This window comes from Hyalella azteca, unplaced genomic scaffold, assembly GCF_000764305.2.
Source record: "Hyalella azteca isolate HAZT.00-mixed unplaced genomic scaffold, Hazt_2.0.2 contig3210, whole genome shotgun sequence".
Classification (NCBI taxonomy): Eukaryota; Metazoa; Arthropoda; class Malacostraca; order Amphipoda; family Hyalellidae; genus Hyalella; species Hyalella azteca.
Genome location: NW_025933462.1, coordinates 124,418 through 140,273, shown reverse-complemented (window position 1 = coordinate 140,273; position 15,856 = coordinate 124,418). Strand labels below are relative to the sequence as shown.

The window sequence follows — 15,856 nt, the reverse complement described above, 5'->3', positions numbered from 1 at the left end:
ATCGTCCCCGGACTCGGTACAAGCTTTGCCATAAACATAATTTATATAAATAATAATGATTTATAAACATTTATTATTAATGGAATTCTGTGACTTTGAAAATCTGAGAAGAATTAGATTTAGAAGTAAAAATGTGACTTTCTCTTTAAAAAGTGTAAATTGTGTTCAAAAAGAAAAAGTCGACGTGTTCTTTGAATCAAGCTGCATGTTTTGCATTTATTTGGCGCTTATCAAGACCAGAATGTTACCAGAATAGGGAAAATATGTTTCAGAAGTTATACTTGCTTACAATTCTATAATTTATAATTTTAAATAGTCTTGTGAGACTAACTTACGTTTGCACAGGCACGCTGGTAGCTGCTTGCCTGCTGTTCGCAGGCTACGGCAGTGCTGACGAGACACAGGTAATGGTAAATCTAATAAGACCTACAATGTTAATGAAAGCGATAATTAAGGATGATAATATTAACAATATTTTCGGGAAAATGTATGTATCTTGCTGTCTAAATAGTGACGCGTTTTTACCCTCAGCTCGAGCAGAGCAGAGACGGAGCATTGATACGCTCATTTGAACGCCTTCAAGAACAGGCTAGAGCACTAGACGAAGATATGTAGGAGCATATGTTCAGTCTTAAAATGCCTAGCAACTTGCGGGCCTTGCAATAAGTCCAGCAGCTATCTCAATCAATCGTCAGTTATGGAAAGATCGGGTTCCAAAAGCCGGATCCCTTGTGAATCTAGTCACGAAAAATTCAAGAATCGGCAACAGGCCAAGGGACTATTTCTTCAGTGCCGATACTTCTATTCTATTCTATTCTATTCGCCGGGCCAAACTGGGTATCGAAATATTGACCCACATAAAGCCAAATAGTGCATCTCTTGGACAAATTCTCACGCCTTCCCCTGAGTGTAGTAACAATGATGAGGAAATCCAGAGGGGCGCTCTTATGCTGCAGGAGGCAGGTGAGCCCACACCCGTCACGGTGCTTGTACACGGAGCCAGTACAACTTACATGTACAAGGGGCCAGTACAACTTGCAAGTACAAGGGGTCAGTACAACTTACAGGTACTAAGTGCCACTAATCGTAAGGCTACTAACCTCGTGTGAAGGGTTACTGGGTCTTTTAGTGGCAAGTAGCGCCTACACACGAGGCCAGTAGTACGGTAAATAGTGGTGGTTAGTATTTGAAAGTTACACTAGCCGTCACTATTGTCGCCGTGTACATGCACCTCTATAGCCACTGAGTTCAGTCACTTGGCATAGTTGGATTTAAATCTAGATTTTTGAATAATTGAAATGTAATCAAAATGACATTTACTGAATGCCCTCATTGTAATATTAATATTACAAGAATACTACCGTTATTATTTTATGATAGCTATTAACTACAGCTGATTATGGCAGTGCACAGACGAGTGAGTGAGCACGAGGAGCGGTCCCGACAAGACGGCGCATAGACGGCGGACGACATGGAGATGAAGCTTACCCTTAAGAGTTAAGAGCATCATAACCAACATGTAGGAGACGAAACACCCACCTAACCCTCTACCGCCGTATGTCATTCTCCGGGAACATGCAATTTATACGTAAACTATTGTTTGTAGCAACCTGAGGACGTTTGTAAGCAAAAGAGAATATTTAAAAGTCGTACGTGGCGGCAACCATCAGAAAATTACTGACCATGAATTGACAATGCAGAGAGGAGAGGGCGACTCCAAGTATGCAAGCGGATCAGTGAAAATCTTTTTTCGCTCACTAGAACGTATCCTTTTTTTATCCTTATTTTTTCTCTGCTCTTAGACAGTGCAACAGTCCTTCTTGTGATGATAATAGGTTCTTTGAACATCAGGATCCATTAGACGGACGTGAGTAACAGTAAGACAGCTGTTTGTACGGCTAAGCTTTAGTTGTTTACTTTGTACATGAGTTTTAAAATAAGAAAAATTGTCTACTGCTGAACAAGGAAAGCCGAAAATGTTTAGGATGAAATATGTAGTTTGTATTGCTTGAAAATAGTGGAATTTTTTGAAGAAAAAATTTAACCTGGAGAATAAAAAATTATATCATATCTTCATGAATAAGATGGGAATTGAATTTTTGTAGGCGATTACGGGCATAGGACACTAGCAGTAGCAGCATGGGGAAATCCGCCACGTTCAAGATTCCTTCAACAGGATTTCGTCGAAGAAACTTAATGTGTGAATCTCGCAACTGAAGACCTGAAACGCAGTGTTGTTAAATCGATAGTATAACTGCTCATGAAAATAAAGGTCGTATTTTTGTTTGTTCTCAAACACAGCCTGAACATCATGCAGTGGTCGGTGCGGCGATTCTTGCCCATTCTGATACGTACTAAACGGCATCCATCACTAGACAAGGAGATATATACGTCAATACCGGTATTTTGACAGCATCGGGATAACACTCGGTTCGTTATCACTCAGGCGTAAAGCCGCTCAGCATTTTGTTGATTAATTATTCACACAATCACAAAGCCCTGAGTACTTACTTCAAATTATTTTTTTTTATAAATTATTTAATTATTGCGACTTTATAAATAATTATAAATTGTTACTTCAGAACTTACGGCGCTCTCTCACCAAAGTAATGTTCCCAACGAAGGTTTGACGTGTGTCGAAAATAAGACTACTGTATATTCTAGCAGTGTATTTGACATCACATTACACATAACATGTATAATATTGCTGGTCACAAGCAGCATTCGTTCATCAAATCAATCAAGAAACAACCTTTCAAGTAAAGGTGTCTTGCTACACGATATTGAAGCTCAAAACTATGAAAATAGAAGATCTACGTTATAATATCACAGGCAGACGCGGCGGTTGACGTACATGAGAAAGATCGAATTGATTTATATAGATTTATAGAGATCGACATCTCCTACGCTTCTAACGCAAGCCTTTAGATAACAATTAGACATTGCCGAACATAAATTATTAAAGTATTACTCACTATAATCAAGAATCTTCCATTTCAGCTGAAAGTTAATTATAAAATCAAAACAGAAAATACGAGCAAAAAAAATAAAGTTAAAGTCAAAAAATAAAGTTCGTCACTGACAACCCATACGAGGCAGAAAAAAAAAAGTGTAAAGACAATACATTATTCCGTACAGCAAGGCGCAAACGGATATATATATATATTTTAATTAACTTCCTCACGATCATAGACGTGACGAACAGATGCTGTACGTATTATCATAGATAAATACGAATTCGTCAGCCAATTACTGACGGCTTTTTATGTTGAGCACACCAATAACATTGGATAAATCGGCCGCTAACTATTACATTATGCGAGTTTTAAAGCACGAAATGTGCACGAAACAGCACTGATAGTTGAAAACTTTTCACCGTCCGCTTATTACGTTAAAAGCAGCATTAGAATGATAGATCTATAATCCAGGTAGGGACAGCATTAGTTTAAACGTTAAATATACGACGCTGAACAACGGTCAAGAGCTGTTCGTTGAAAAGTCAGCAAGAGATGCAGGTAGGAATATCGTTAAAGGCATAACGGTTTGTCGCGAGATGCTGGCCCGAACGACTTGCCTGTAAACTTGGTACATTACTGAGGTTGTTACATATGGAACGGTTATGTTATACCTACTGATGGAAAATATTTATATAGAATTATTCGAGTTTTTTCGTAAATAGTGCATTTTAATGCTAATCCTTACTGATGAGATACGTGTTGATGCATCAACGAGCATTCTGTGGCTCGAGTTCCTGCAAAAATTTCGACGAAATCGCTCATAAAATATAGACAAACTATTCAGTACACGAACCGAGTACTATGAAATAAAATTCTAAGCCACAATGAACTTATTCCGATAATTTTTCAAAAATTCTTCCAAAATTGCCAAACGTAAAGAAAAAGAAGGCAATATAAATGAACATTTCGACTCGCAACAGCAGAAAATGACTGGTAAATGATCTTAATGGCCCCTGGCCCCATATAAGACATAAATTGCCCCATTGAAAATCCAATGTTTGAAATGAGATTTGTGGGATGCATTGAATGAAAATATTGGAACATCATCACACCATAAACGAACATAACGATGTCCTGCCAACTTAAAGGGAAGATACTTCATTGCATGGACCCTTGATGTCATCAATAACTAATTTTGCGACATTAATACACATATACAGCATGAATAAAGTTTAGTCTTGCATCAAAATCATTATATTTTTATAATAATTCGTTGCCATGGAGAATTTGACTCGAAAATAAGCCATTGGGAATGTAAGCGAATTCTTCATTAATGTGTCCGTTGCATTGCTAACTTAATATGCAGCACACATTTTAGGACATTAAACTTCGTTATTTTCAATAACTTTAACCCGGAATAAGTAGTTTTTTTAGCCCAGTTTTATCCCACGGATTGTTCTCGTCTTTAAAAGTAACAATGTGTGCCATCAGTCTTTTCAGCCTTCAAACCCTGGCGGCAAATGTAGGCCTCAACCATAAAGCAGAAAAAAATTGTGCGATTTGCCATTAAATTAACGGCAGGCCACCGCACGATGCCACTCACTATATGTCCACACTCAGCCACTCGGATTTAGTACAAACAATTACTTATAGCATGACAGGATTTAATCTGCAAAGTCATATTGAATTTCAGTACCAAATCTAATTTTTATATAATAATTTCAGGCCGTTCGTAAAATAATATTTCCCAGCATTAAAAAGACATTTAATCACGCCTCAGTAGCCTCAAGGTAACTGCGACTTTCCTAGTGAAACGACATACGTTCGACCTAAGCAAGAAAAAAAAAAACGAATAATATTTCCGGGGATGGCCAAGTTATCGCCCCCCACTGCGCTTCCTGTAATGCGTTGTTCAAGTCAAGCATTTGTTGGAAATTTTTTCCATGAATGGTTGAACCCTTTAGAGCTCTTATTAATTTACTCAGTAAGAAGCAAAAACAAAATGACTAATGGAGCAATTAGCCGTCGTTGTGTTAGTAGAGAAAGGAATAATGGATCATGAAGTAATTACAAATATGATCACTCAAAACTGTCACGAGGAAACGTACCTAACGCAACTATTACCTTAATAAAAATGACGTTAAAAGAAAACCTCATTATTGACGGTAGTCGCTTTGACATATGACTCAAGCAATTATTTTTCAATTTTAATGACAGATACTTGGTAAACAGAGGAGAAAATAACATAATATTGAGTGTATCAATGCAAATAACAAATTCAACATTAGGTACGGCCACGACTCGTTGGAGAGTTCACAGATGTACGCTACACGTCGTGTTGATCGTCCGGCCCCAGGTCCTGCGGAAATAAACATTTCCAAGAGATTCACCTCAGCGCAAAATTTTGTTGGTTAAAGTCATTATGAAGAATAATTAGATCTACTAACCTGTAACCTTGTTACCATCATCAAGTATTTGCACTAAATACATTACGAGTCGTAAAAAGTCAAGTTCCTCAGTCGCACAGGTCTACACTTCAATATCAACACCTACGTAATGAAAAATTTCAGCTCGATGGATACATTTAGCATAAAAAGCTATATTAATAACAATTCTTACTGGATGCGTGATGACGCTTTCTTCGGCCATGAGCATAGCATGCGCAGCATCCTCGACGAGCTCCGGCACCGCACTGGAGGGCAGGAAATTTTGATCAGCCACGTTCTCATCCACAGCCATGTGGCTGTCATCCTCGTCTACAGCCATGTGGCTGCAGTCAGCCTCACGGCCGGCGGCACTAGAGCTTCCTTCATCTCCAATTGCTAAATCATCCGCCACATCCATGTGGCTGTGTGAGGCTGGATCAGCGCTAGTGTTGGACTGGAGCTGAACAGGTAAGCCTGCGCGCTGCAGAGCGCCGATGATAGCAGCGATGTTCTCGACGGCCATCGACGTTCCGTCACCACCAACAGAAACAGAACCTCCTGAAAGAAAAGCCATTACAAGTTTGATTACATTTACTCATGAATAGTATTCATCCTATTCCTTCATGATTCTAAACAAAGTTTGCCTAATTATTCACAAAACTAAAATTCAATAATGAAGAAATTATGCCAAAAATTCCATCAATTCGAAAATCATATCGAATCTCTTCAATGACAAATTAAAATCACGTACGATCATTGAGAATTGAAATAGACTGAACATAGAAGAATTTAAATAGACCGAATACAGAAAAATTAAAATAGCCTGAATATAGAATAATTGAAATAGACCGAATACAGAAGAATTGAAATAAACCAAATATGGGAGAATTGGAATAAACGAAATATATTGAAATAGACCGAATATGGAAGAATTAAAAAAGACCGAATATGGGAGAATTTTAATAGACGAAATATAGGTGCCAACCGGCGCTCTCGATGGTGAGGCTGCCGCTGTCAGTGAGTGTTATCCTGCAGGAGTTGTTAACATTGGACAGCGAGAACTGCGCTCCTTCGTCTCCACCCTCTGCAGTCAGCGAGGTGGGGTCCTCATGGCCGGCTGACGTCAGGGAGGCTAGAGCACTGCCAACGTCAGCCGATTCTTCGCTCACAATCTGCCGATTAGTAACAATTAAATTTCAACAAAGAACAAATAAATTTAAACTGAAAAGACCGAGTCAATATACTATAAAAATATGCTCCTATCACATACAGTATGAATATGAAAATATGCTTGTATCACAAACATTTTTTATATTTATTGATAAACTTGTTGGAAATAATAGTTTATTACTTTTCATAAAGTCAAGAAAAAGAAACTAATAATTCTCAAGTGATAATTAGCGATGCTAAGAAAATTTTCATTTAGATTTTTTTTTTTTTTTTGTAATTGAGCATTCTGTTAGTGGCGACAAGGCGTGAGAGGTGAAAGGTCAGTTTTTCAGAGCTATAAAGCCAAGAGTAGTTCTAAGCCCATTACGGGATCGCTGCATAGCTAAAAGCGATTTATTTAGGTCCACTATTCAAAAAACGGCGAAACGCTTTCTCACCAGCTTTTCACTGGCTCACCGGCTCGTGAAATCAAACAAGTTGCAGTTCCTTTGGACATCAACATCTTAAATCCGAACAATTGCGCTCCTACTTCACGGGACGGTCGGTCATAAAAACGCTGTTCAGACAGTTTTCCACTATTGATCGAACAGTGCATGAACCTGGCGACGCACCTGATGCTGCTGGGTGACAGGCTGGAGGCGGCCGAGGTGGTCGACGATGTGGGAGAGCCTGGGGTCGTCAGGAGCGACCATCTCGAACTCCCCAGGAGTGCCTGTAGCACACAGGTAGCGCACGCCAGGCTCTGCAAGGCATTCATTGACAAATTTTCAAATCCACAATCAAAAAAATGTATCAAAAAATTGTTGCGCTGAACTTGAGAAAAAAATTATGCATTTAGATAATAGAAAATTTCCAGTTGGATAGAGGGAAATGACACCAAGACTTACCAGACAACTGCTGGTGTTGGTCATTGACCAAGTCAAGTAGATGGACGTGGTGCTCCTGCTGGTGCTGGTACTGCACGAGGTCGTTACTCGAGCCTCCCTCGCCGGCGTACGCCTCCAGCACCAGCTGCCCCTCCTCCAACAGCTCCGGGACAGACGACGAACAAACATCCTCAGAGTTCTCCAGCACTACGTCTCCCACACTCCTGCAGTGAGGGTAATTGTATCGTTATTGTACGTTTATTATCCTAGATTATGCTTATATGTTTTTAACAGGCGGAATAAGAATGAGAATTAGAGATGTCAATTAAACAAGGCACCGTTATTATTACATGACATTAAATTATTTAGTTCATTATCAAGAAGCAAGTACTAAAAAACCAAGACTACATATCTGTCCTAAGCCGTTGGTTAACAAAAAAATTCAAATAATCAGACATCCTCCTTTCTCACCAGTATTGTACGGCAAAAGTTATGAAATACATTTTTCTGACTGCATGCAAAAAAAACTAACCACTAAGAGTATAACGTTCATAAAGTTACGACATAACGAAACTCACTCGACCATCATATCAGGCTCAATAACTAAATCTTGAGAGCCAAGTTGGGAAGTGAGAACTCCAGATGGCAGCTCAGCAGCGTCTACACCGACGTATTCTCTAGTCATTTGAGTGGCATGGCTTGTAGGTACGACTCTTGGTGTGATGGTGTTGATGCTCGCACGCACATTAGCAAGCAGGTTGCTGTTGTTAGGTGCTGCGATTAGCGTGCGGACGTTTGACCTCACAGACGTGGACGACACTGAGGCTTCTACTTTAGGTTTCACAGATGGTGATGGCACTTCATTGTCAGGCGCTAAAATTTCAATTGAAGCTTCTCCCGAAGCTGAAAGCTTTTCTACTACGGTTGCCACAACAGGAATTTTGATTTGAACAGCTTTAGTAGAAACGCCTCGGCCAGCCACGCTGAACTGACTTGCCTCTCGAAGCTGTGCGGCAGTGGCAGGAAGGAGAGCGTGTTGAGTCTGAGAGATCAGCGCCACCCGCACAACGACAGGTGCTGAAACCGCAGGCTTTAATAAAGCAAAGGGAGTTTTACCTGACGCTACTACAGATGCCAGAGCGGCTGTGCGGATTGCTGGAATGAGTAAACCTGAGCGAGCAGGGCGAGAAAGACGGAGCACAGACGTGAGATCATCTGCCAAAAATTGATCTGTTTGATCAGATGAGCGTCCGCCCTGCAACAACTGCTGGAAGGCCTCATCTCCACCAGGGACTTCCACCATGCGCACGCTACCAACTTTGCATCGCTTAGCACTGGTGACATTGCTTGATGTGGTCATAGAAGACATTCTTCCTGGCTTCTTTGGCATAAGTTGTTGATACTTTGAGTGCGCTGATATCTCATGACGTTTCATTGTTGCTCTGTTGCCGAATGTTAGGGGACACTGAGGACACTGAAGAGGGGGAGGAGGAGGTTCTGGGTTTTGATGACCTAGTGTTGATGCAATTGAGTCTGACAAAGACTGGACACGAGCTAGCTCAGCAGGTGATAAAACTAAAGGACTGTTATCACTGTGCGCCCGAATTTTGTGAGAGTGAAGGTTGGATGCTTGGTTAAAGCCTCGACCACATTGGTGACACTTGTAAGGTCTCTCGTTGGTGTGGATAAACATGTGGTTTTTCAAATTACCTTTCTGATGAAAAGCCTTGCCACAGACATGACATACATGTGGCTTGACACCATCATGCAGTTTCTTGTGAGAGATAAGAGTTGAAACGCGAGTGAAGGTTTTTTGGCAAACATCACAAACGTATGGCCGGAACTGTGAGTGAGTTGACCTGTGTTGCGATAAGGTGCTCATCTGACGAAAAGATTTGCCACATTCATCACAATGGAAGTTTCGTTCATCAGTGTGAGTGGGAAGATGCCGCATCAGAGTATACTGGTGGATGAACTCCCGGCCACCTGCAGGAAAATGGTCATGAATACAAAGATAACGCGATTTTCCAATTCCTCATGTACCAACAATACTCACATGGGCCTCATTTTTTGTGGAGGGTGATCTTAAAGTCTGACTTTTTGCCTTGATGGTACTCACACATGCCACATTCCCACTTTTTGATGGTCTTGCAGTTTTCCTTCATGCATAATGGTACTCACACATGCCACACTCCCACTTCTTGATGGTCTTGCCGTCTTTCTTCATACATAATGGTACTCACACATGCCACACTCCCACTTCTTGATAGTCTTGCCGTCTTTCTTCATGTACTTGACATAGTGCAAACGGCTGCGCGGGTCTTCCTTGTCTACCTTTGTATAACCACGGCCCGATTGACCGCGAGAAGCATTGCCATGTCGATCCTGGCGAGTATTGGGTATCTGCAAATGAATTAATAACAATATTGTAATATTACAATGTTCTGCCATCATTGTACACCAACACCAAAAAATCAGACGAATTTAAGTGGAAAGCAATTTTCAAATCATACCATAAGCATGCAGCTCTATTTGTGCAATAATGGTAACTCATGGCTATTCATTCTACCCTAAATAATTATGTTTCCATGTAAGCCCGATATTCTCAGTATTTACACAACCATTCAAAGATACAAATTCTAATTATGTACTTATAAATTAATTTCCTTGTGATCACGTATCAATACACGAAAATTACCATTGAAACCTTGGGAACAGAATGCTGTCCTGCAGTTTTGATATGGTCTTTTGTCATATCCAGCCTCTTTGTAGAGCCTTCCAAAGCAGGTCCGTCAATAGATTCAAGAGTTGGAGGCATTACATTGATGGCTTTGGCTACGCTGCTTTGAGAGCCAGTCTCATTTGTTTGGCACATTTTGGAGGCAACTGAAGACTTGACTTCTCTGGACACAAAGAGCTTTGAGGCAGTTTCATTAGATGTTGGTGTTCGCTGGATTGAACGAATTGTAATTTTCCTAGCTGGTTTTGGATGAGAAGCTAAGCTGATTTTAGAATTTGTAATCACAGTTGATGAGCTAGGTATAGCTGAGTCGCCAGAAGTATAAGATGAATTACTAATAACAGTTTTACAAGTAGATGGCACAGAGGTCTTGGAAGCTGAACTAACATGTGTAGTAACAGTAGCTGAAGACGCTACTTCCATGGGCATCTCTGGACATGGCATATGTAATGACAGTGCTGAATTAGAAAGGGAGGCTCCATTCAGTTTCTTCAAGGCGTTGAAATCGTCCATACTTATTGCGGATTCAATATCAGCATGAGCTAACACAGAATTAAGTTGAGATGATGCAGTAGGATCACGAGGCAGCAGAGCACAACTTTGAGATGATGCTGTAGAATTGTGAGCTGTGCCTGCAGACAAGAACGTCACAGGCGAGAGTGTCAGCTTCTGGTCATCTAGAAGGAATTGAGGAGACTGCAGCAGTTGGCCAGCAGGCTCACTAGCAGGTGCATCTTCCACTAGCCCGTTATCTCCTACATAAAGATGGATGAGCTGTAAAGAATTATTGTCAGAATCTTCAACTAATTGTTCTTCTTCCAATGTATGTTCTTGCTTGACAATTGTCTCTGCAAACATGGAGGGTGATGAGTAGGGCTGTGAAGTGGTTGCTGTTACCTCTTGTTCCTCTCCTTCTTGGGGAATCCACTCTTTCTGTAAACATGTTAAATAGTGAAAAGTGGTTCGAGCAGAGAGAATCTATATAAAAAAATATAGGGGGAAATTTCACTGTTACAGTTCCAATTGAAAAAAAAAACACTCAATTCCTACATAAGTTAAATGTCAAGATATGTCAGGAAATAAAAAGAAAATATAAACAATATATTCCTATCAAAATCATGTCGGTTTCAAAGGCATGTGAGATAATATTACACGAGACTATACAAACCTTTATCAAAAGTTGACATTCAGGCTCAGCAAAAAATAATTCTTGTGAGGCATCAAGTACTTCCTGCTTCATGAAGGTTCCATGTTGTGATACTTCCTCTTCAGATGCATAATCTTCAGCAATTTGAGGTTGGTCAGTATTAGAGATGTCATCATCACTGCAGACATTTTCTGTAACACAATTTCCATTCTTGGATTTCTTTCCAGCAATATTTGCTGCATTAAAGCTTTCATCGGCAGACATCTGCTCAGCATTGATATCAAGAGTGCAGTTATCCACAACCTTCATTGTAATGCCATCCTCAACAAATTCTCCCAACTCATTAATGCTCTCAATAGTGACTCCAACATCTTCATGAATTACATCACTTTCATTGCCTCCTTGTTCATCAACCCCCCGTGATGCATTACCATATTTTGAATTTAATTTCTTTGAAGATGAAACTCCATAAAATTTATGCCCTCTGGAGGGTTTCTGATGCAACATTTTTGTAGGTTTCCTCCAATATTTCTTGACTTTTCTTCCTTTGGTTGATGGAAATGAAGCAGCTTCATCCAGTTTGGATGGCACAGCAGGAGGCTGAGTTCCCTGCATCCTTATAGTTTGACCATTGTTGACCAGAAATATATTTCTGCCTCCTGGGGTGCGCCCACAGCTTTTCTTTACTTTGTCGCTTATGGGGGCCATCTTTGCTTTGGGATTTTCCAATGATGTCCAGCCATCCACAGTATTCCCACCAGGGCCACTGCAAGAGAAATGATGGATCAATGGATGATTCACTTCAATCTGTGGATATATTCCTAGCACAAGTTTATATTAACAAGCTTCAACACAAGCTGAGTTATGATTATATAAGAATTGTGGATATCAAAATGTTCTCCAACTTTGCATCCATGTTAGATTATTACATATCAAATCTAGAAATTTCTTTCAACTAAAATAATTTCTGAACTCGTATCACAGTTAAAGTAGCCTCAACAGTAATACATATATAATGGTCATAACTTAGCAATAAATTTGCAGCTAGGAAATTTTAAATCCTGGCTGGAAAAAATTTTTCACAGCTAAAAAAAATTCTTACAGCTGTAAAATTTATAATTTTGAGGCACCAAAAATGCTATTTCAGGTAGAAAAATACAAATATATTTTTCATACCAGGGCCCATCCATCACAATACTATATCAGCATAGCCATTGCAATGATCAGTTTCCTTAATGTTTAGCCATACTTGAAGTCTAGGCTAGTTCTGCATAGGTAAAAATATATACTCGATGTGATCAATTGCAAACAATAAAGAGAACAATGCACTACAATCAATGAGCAAATCACATATATTAAATTCTGATCTGCATGGCATCAAGGGCTCAGAGTTAATAACTCTCCAATTTTATATTTTTTTTATTAATTTTGCAACCCTGACAGAAATGAAAGTATCAAGCTGCCAATTCAGTTAATGATCCATTAATCTGTTTTCAAAGCCATGAAAAGCACTTTTTCAGCCAAAAACTCATTTACTAAGCCATTAATTTTATATGAATTCTCCAATTTCACATAAATATTTTTCATTCTACAGGTAATATAACTTGTGCCATTTTTTCTGGTAAAGATCTATCAAAATTGCATTTTTGTGACATTGCTGTAACATGACAGCAGCAAGGATTGATGAAAATGTAAAGAAAAAATGTCAAGGGCTTATCACCTCTAAAATGAAGAAAATGTTCTTGCTACTGTTTCCAGTGTAAAATTATTAAGGATTCGGCATGCATGACTCAGTAAATATGCTTATTGCTCAAAAATGGCTTTCCATTGCTTAAAAAAAATAATTCATGGCTATAGAACTGGACTTGGCTCAAAGATTGACAAACTTACGGCTCCCAATATAGGTACAGTTTCAGAATGTTTTCCATGTTGTAGATGGTAAAATAAGTGTCTTTCCAAATATAATTTTTGAAAGGCAAGAAACTAGAAGGCTTAAAAAATAAAGTCTGGTCCCTCATATTAACTTCAAGAAAACCTTACTACTAGGAGTGAAGCAGTGTTGCGTAATTCATGTGTAGCAGGGTTGGTGATTTTTTTTTTAAATAATCGAAGATCCCCCCACTACATAACAGATCTGCAGTCAGATTTCAATCCCTGTGGGAAGGATCACTTTCCGTGGCAGGGCCCAGGTTGTTCAATGTCCTACCAATGGATCTAAGAGAGGGGGAGTTCACCCTGGAGACCTTCAAGAGACAACTGGACGTGTTCCTGGGCCCAATCCCAGATTGATTTCCCCTGCAACACTACCAGTGGCGAGAAGCAAGCAACAGCATCATGCATCAGGTGGCCCAGATGAGGCCGGATGAACGAAAATCAGAGGTGGCAATCCATTGTGGCCTGGGACTGCTATGTCCCAAACAAATAGTAAGGAAACTAAGGATTGCCAACCCTGATGTGCAGTAATTGAGAAATTGGGCATTGAGCCCATTGACTTGCCCTTAAGCAACTCCCCTCCCGGCATGCAATATACCCTCTGAGCCACAACTAGAGCCTCCCACCATTTTTGATGCTGCAAGATTCATTACCTCCTATTGCAATATTTGCTCCCATGTGAAGCAGATGAAAATTTTGAACTAAATCTGGAAATTGAGTGAACTGAGTCAAAAAAGCCTTCATTTGCCACTATGCTTTGGAGCCACTAGATTTGAGCAATAAAAAATTTCCCAATCTTGGCTTAGCTTATTCTGTCTATGACACTTGAGTCTGGATCTTGTAGGGAGCACAAGTTAATGATGACATTTCTATGACATTTGCTGATTAACAATTTACATAATTGAATTCGGAATTTATCACAGAGGTTCAATAGGTTCTAGATAATGTCCTAATAATACAAGAAGGATGAATAAAGAGAGTTGAACTCTCAAGTATTACTTATTTAAAGTTAGACACAATAAAGTACTTTTACAGGAATCTATCAGGTAGCAATATCAACACTGTTTTGATAGACACTTTTGCTGGAGTTGTCTTAAGTAAATGCCAATAGAAGCTGGCTGCTAGTGCAGCTAAAAGATGTTGGTTAGCAACTGGTCTGTGACTGCCTCAGGGGATGCCTGAAGAGCTTTTACAGTATAGGTGTACAACAATGATGTCACAGAAAGTGATGTAGTAACTGAACTGCTACTGCAAGTATGGGATGTGGCTGTGGACAACCTGACATATGAACATTTAAATCTCAATAACATTTAAACATTTACATAAATACCCTATAACTGTTAGAAATAATGTTCCCCTTAGAATACCTATTCAATATTTTCACTTGGAACCTTATTATTAACAGTTATTTCCAGGGAAACCTAGGGGAAAAATTCACATGAATAAAAAAGTCTTAGATTTATTTTATACATATGTGTACCAAGTTTCAAAGTTATCTGTCTGTAAATAACCAAAATAAAATTTCCAATTTCCAATGGCAATTTTCAATTTCTTGTGGAAATTTTATTTCGGTTATTTATGGACGGATCACTTTGAAACTTGATTCACATATGTAAAAGATAAATCAAAGACTTTTTTGTTAGTGTGGAAAAAAGAGAAAGAAAACGTGAAATTCTTAGAAAACTGCCAAAAAGGGGGTACTGTAGAAATCTATCTCCTCCTAGGATTTTCAAGCTACAACATTGAGACGCATATCATTCAATGCGTAAGGACCATATCTATCAATTGGTCCTTGCTGTTTTTTGAAATTCTGATTTTTGTGGGTGGGGTGGGCATTTTTCAAAAAAATTTGATTTCTCCTCCCACCCTTTTAAATTTCCCCTCATTTTTTTCAAAATATTTTCATAACTATAATGAAATTGAAAAAAAAGCTATGACCAATCTCTAGATCTTTTATTTGCAAATTGAACGGTATATTTCTCATTGCTGTAGCTTAAAAACTATAGGAGGAGATAGGTTTGCAGTGACAATAAGTGTGAATGTTCAGTAGAGCGCGGCAAAGTCCCGAACGCCTCGAAATAGGCATTCAAGGTGGCTTGGATTCAAGACTAAACCATAAAATGGGGTAACTTAGACCGGCAGGGTAACTTGGACCACTTTTCATTTTTTTAACAAAAACCCCCAAAACGCAAAAACTATTTGACAAGGAGAAATTTTGTCAATGAGCATTAAGGGCCTAATACTGAGGCTACATAACACAATAGAAAGATTTAAAAAGTTTGCATATCTAATAGGTTAAAAAATTAAAAATGTGACTCACAAAAAAAAGCTATTATTTAAAGCCTGTCAGAGTACCCCCTCCAATTCTTTAATTTTTTGGTTAAATAACTCCAGGTTAAGATGTATTGTAATAGAACTCTTCTAGTTACATATGCAAATTTTAGGAATGTGTCATAGTTTGCAAATGGAGGGCGCCACCCCCAAATGGGGGTTAGACCACCTAATGTCAGCCCTGACGGGGTAACATAGACCGGCTTGGAAGTTAATATAAAATTACCATATATAACATATTTTATGTTTGACAGCCTATTTATGTTTTTTCTTTATGTTTCAGACTC

General features: G+C 39.1%; 1 protein-coding gene across 2 annotated transcripts in view; it reads right to left on the bottom strand.

The window, feature by feature from the left end:
• Window positions 1–2,946: 2,946 nt before the first annotated feature.
• Window positions 2,947–15,856, bottom strand: part of LOC108682621 — a 15,182-nt gene continuing 2,272 nt past the window's right edge. For both annotated transcript variants that reach the window (XM_018171823.2, XM_047879508.1), the window contains exons 2-10: window positions 11,328–12,072; window positions 10,118–11,092; window positions 9,663–9,822; window positions 7,998–9,405; window positions 7,441–7,643; window positions 7,165–7,295; window positions 6,369–6,555; window positions 5,577–5,941; window positions 2,947–5,316 (exon numbers count right to left, since the gene is read on the bottom strand). In XM_018171823.2, the coding sequence (XP_018027312.1) occupies window positions 5,284–5,316; window positions 5,577–5,941; window positions 6,369–6,555; window positions 7,165–7,295; window positions 7,441–7,643; window positions 7,998–9,405; window positions 9,663–9,822; window positions 10,118–11,092; window positions 11,328–12,072 (4,207 nt within the window). In that variant the 3' untranslated portion in view covers window positions 2,947–5,283. The remainder of the gene's footprint in view (window positions 5,317–5,576; window positions 5,942–6,368; window positions 6,556–7,164; window positions 7,296–7,440; window positions 7,644–7,997; window positions 9,406–9,662; window positions 9,823–10,117; window positions 11,093–11,327; window positions 12,073–15,856) is intronic.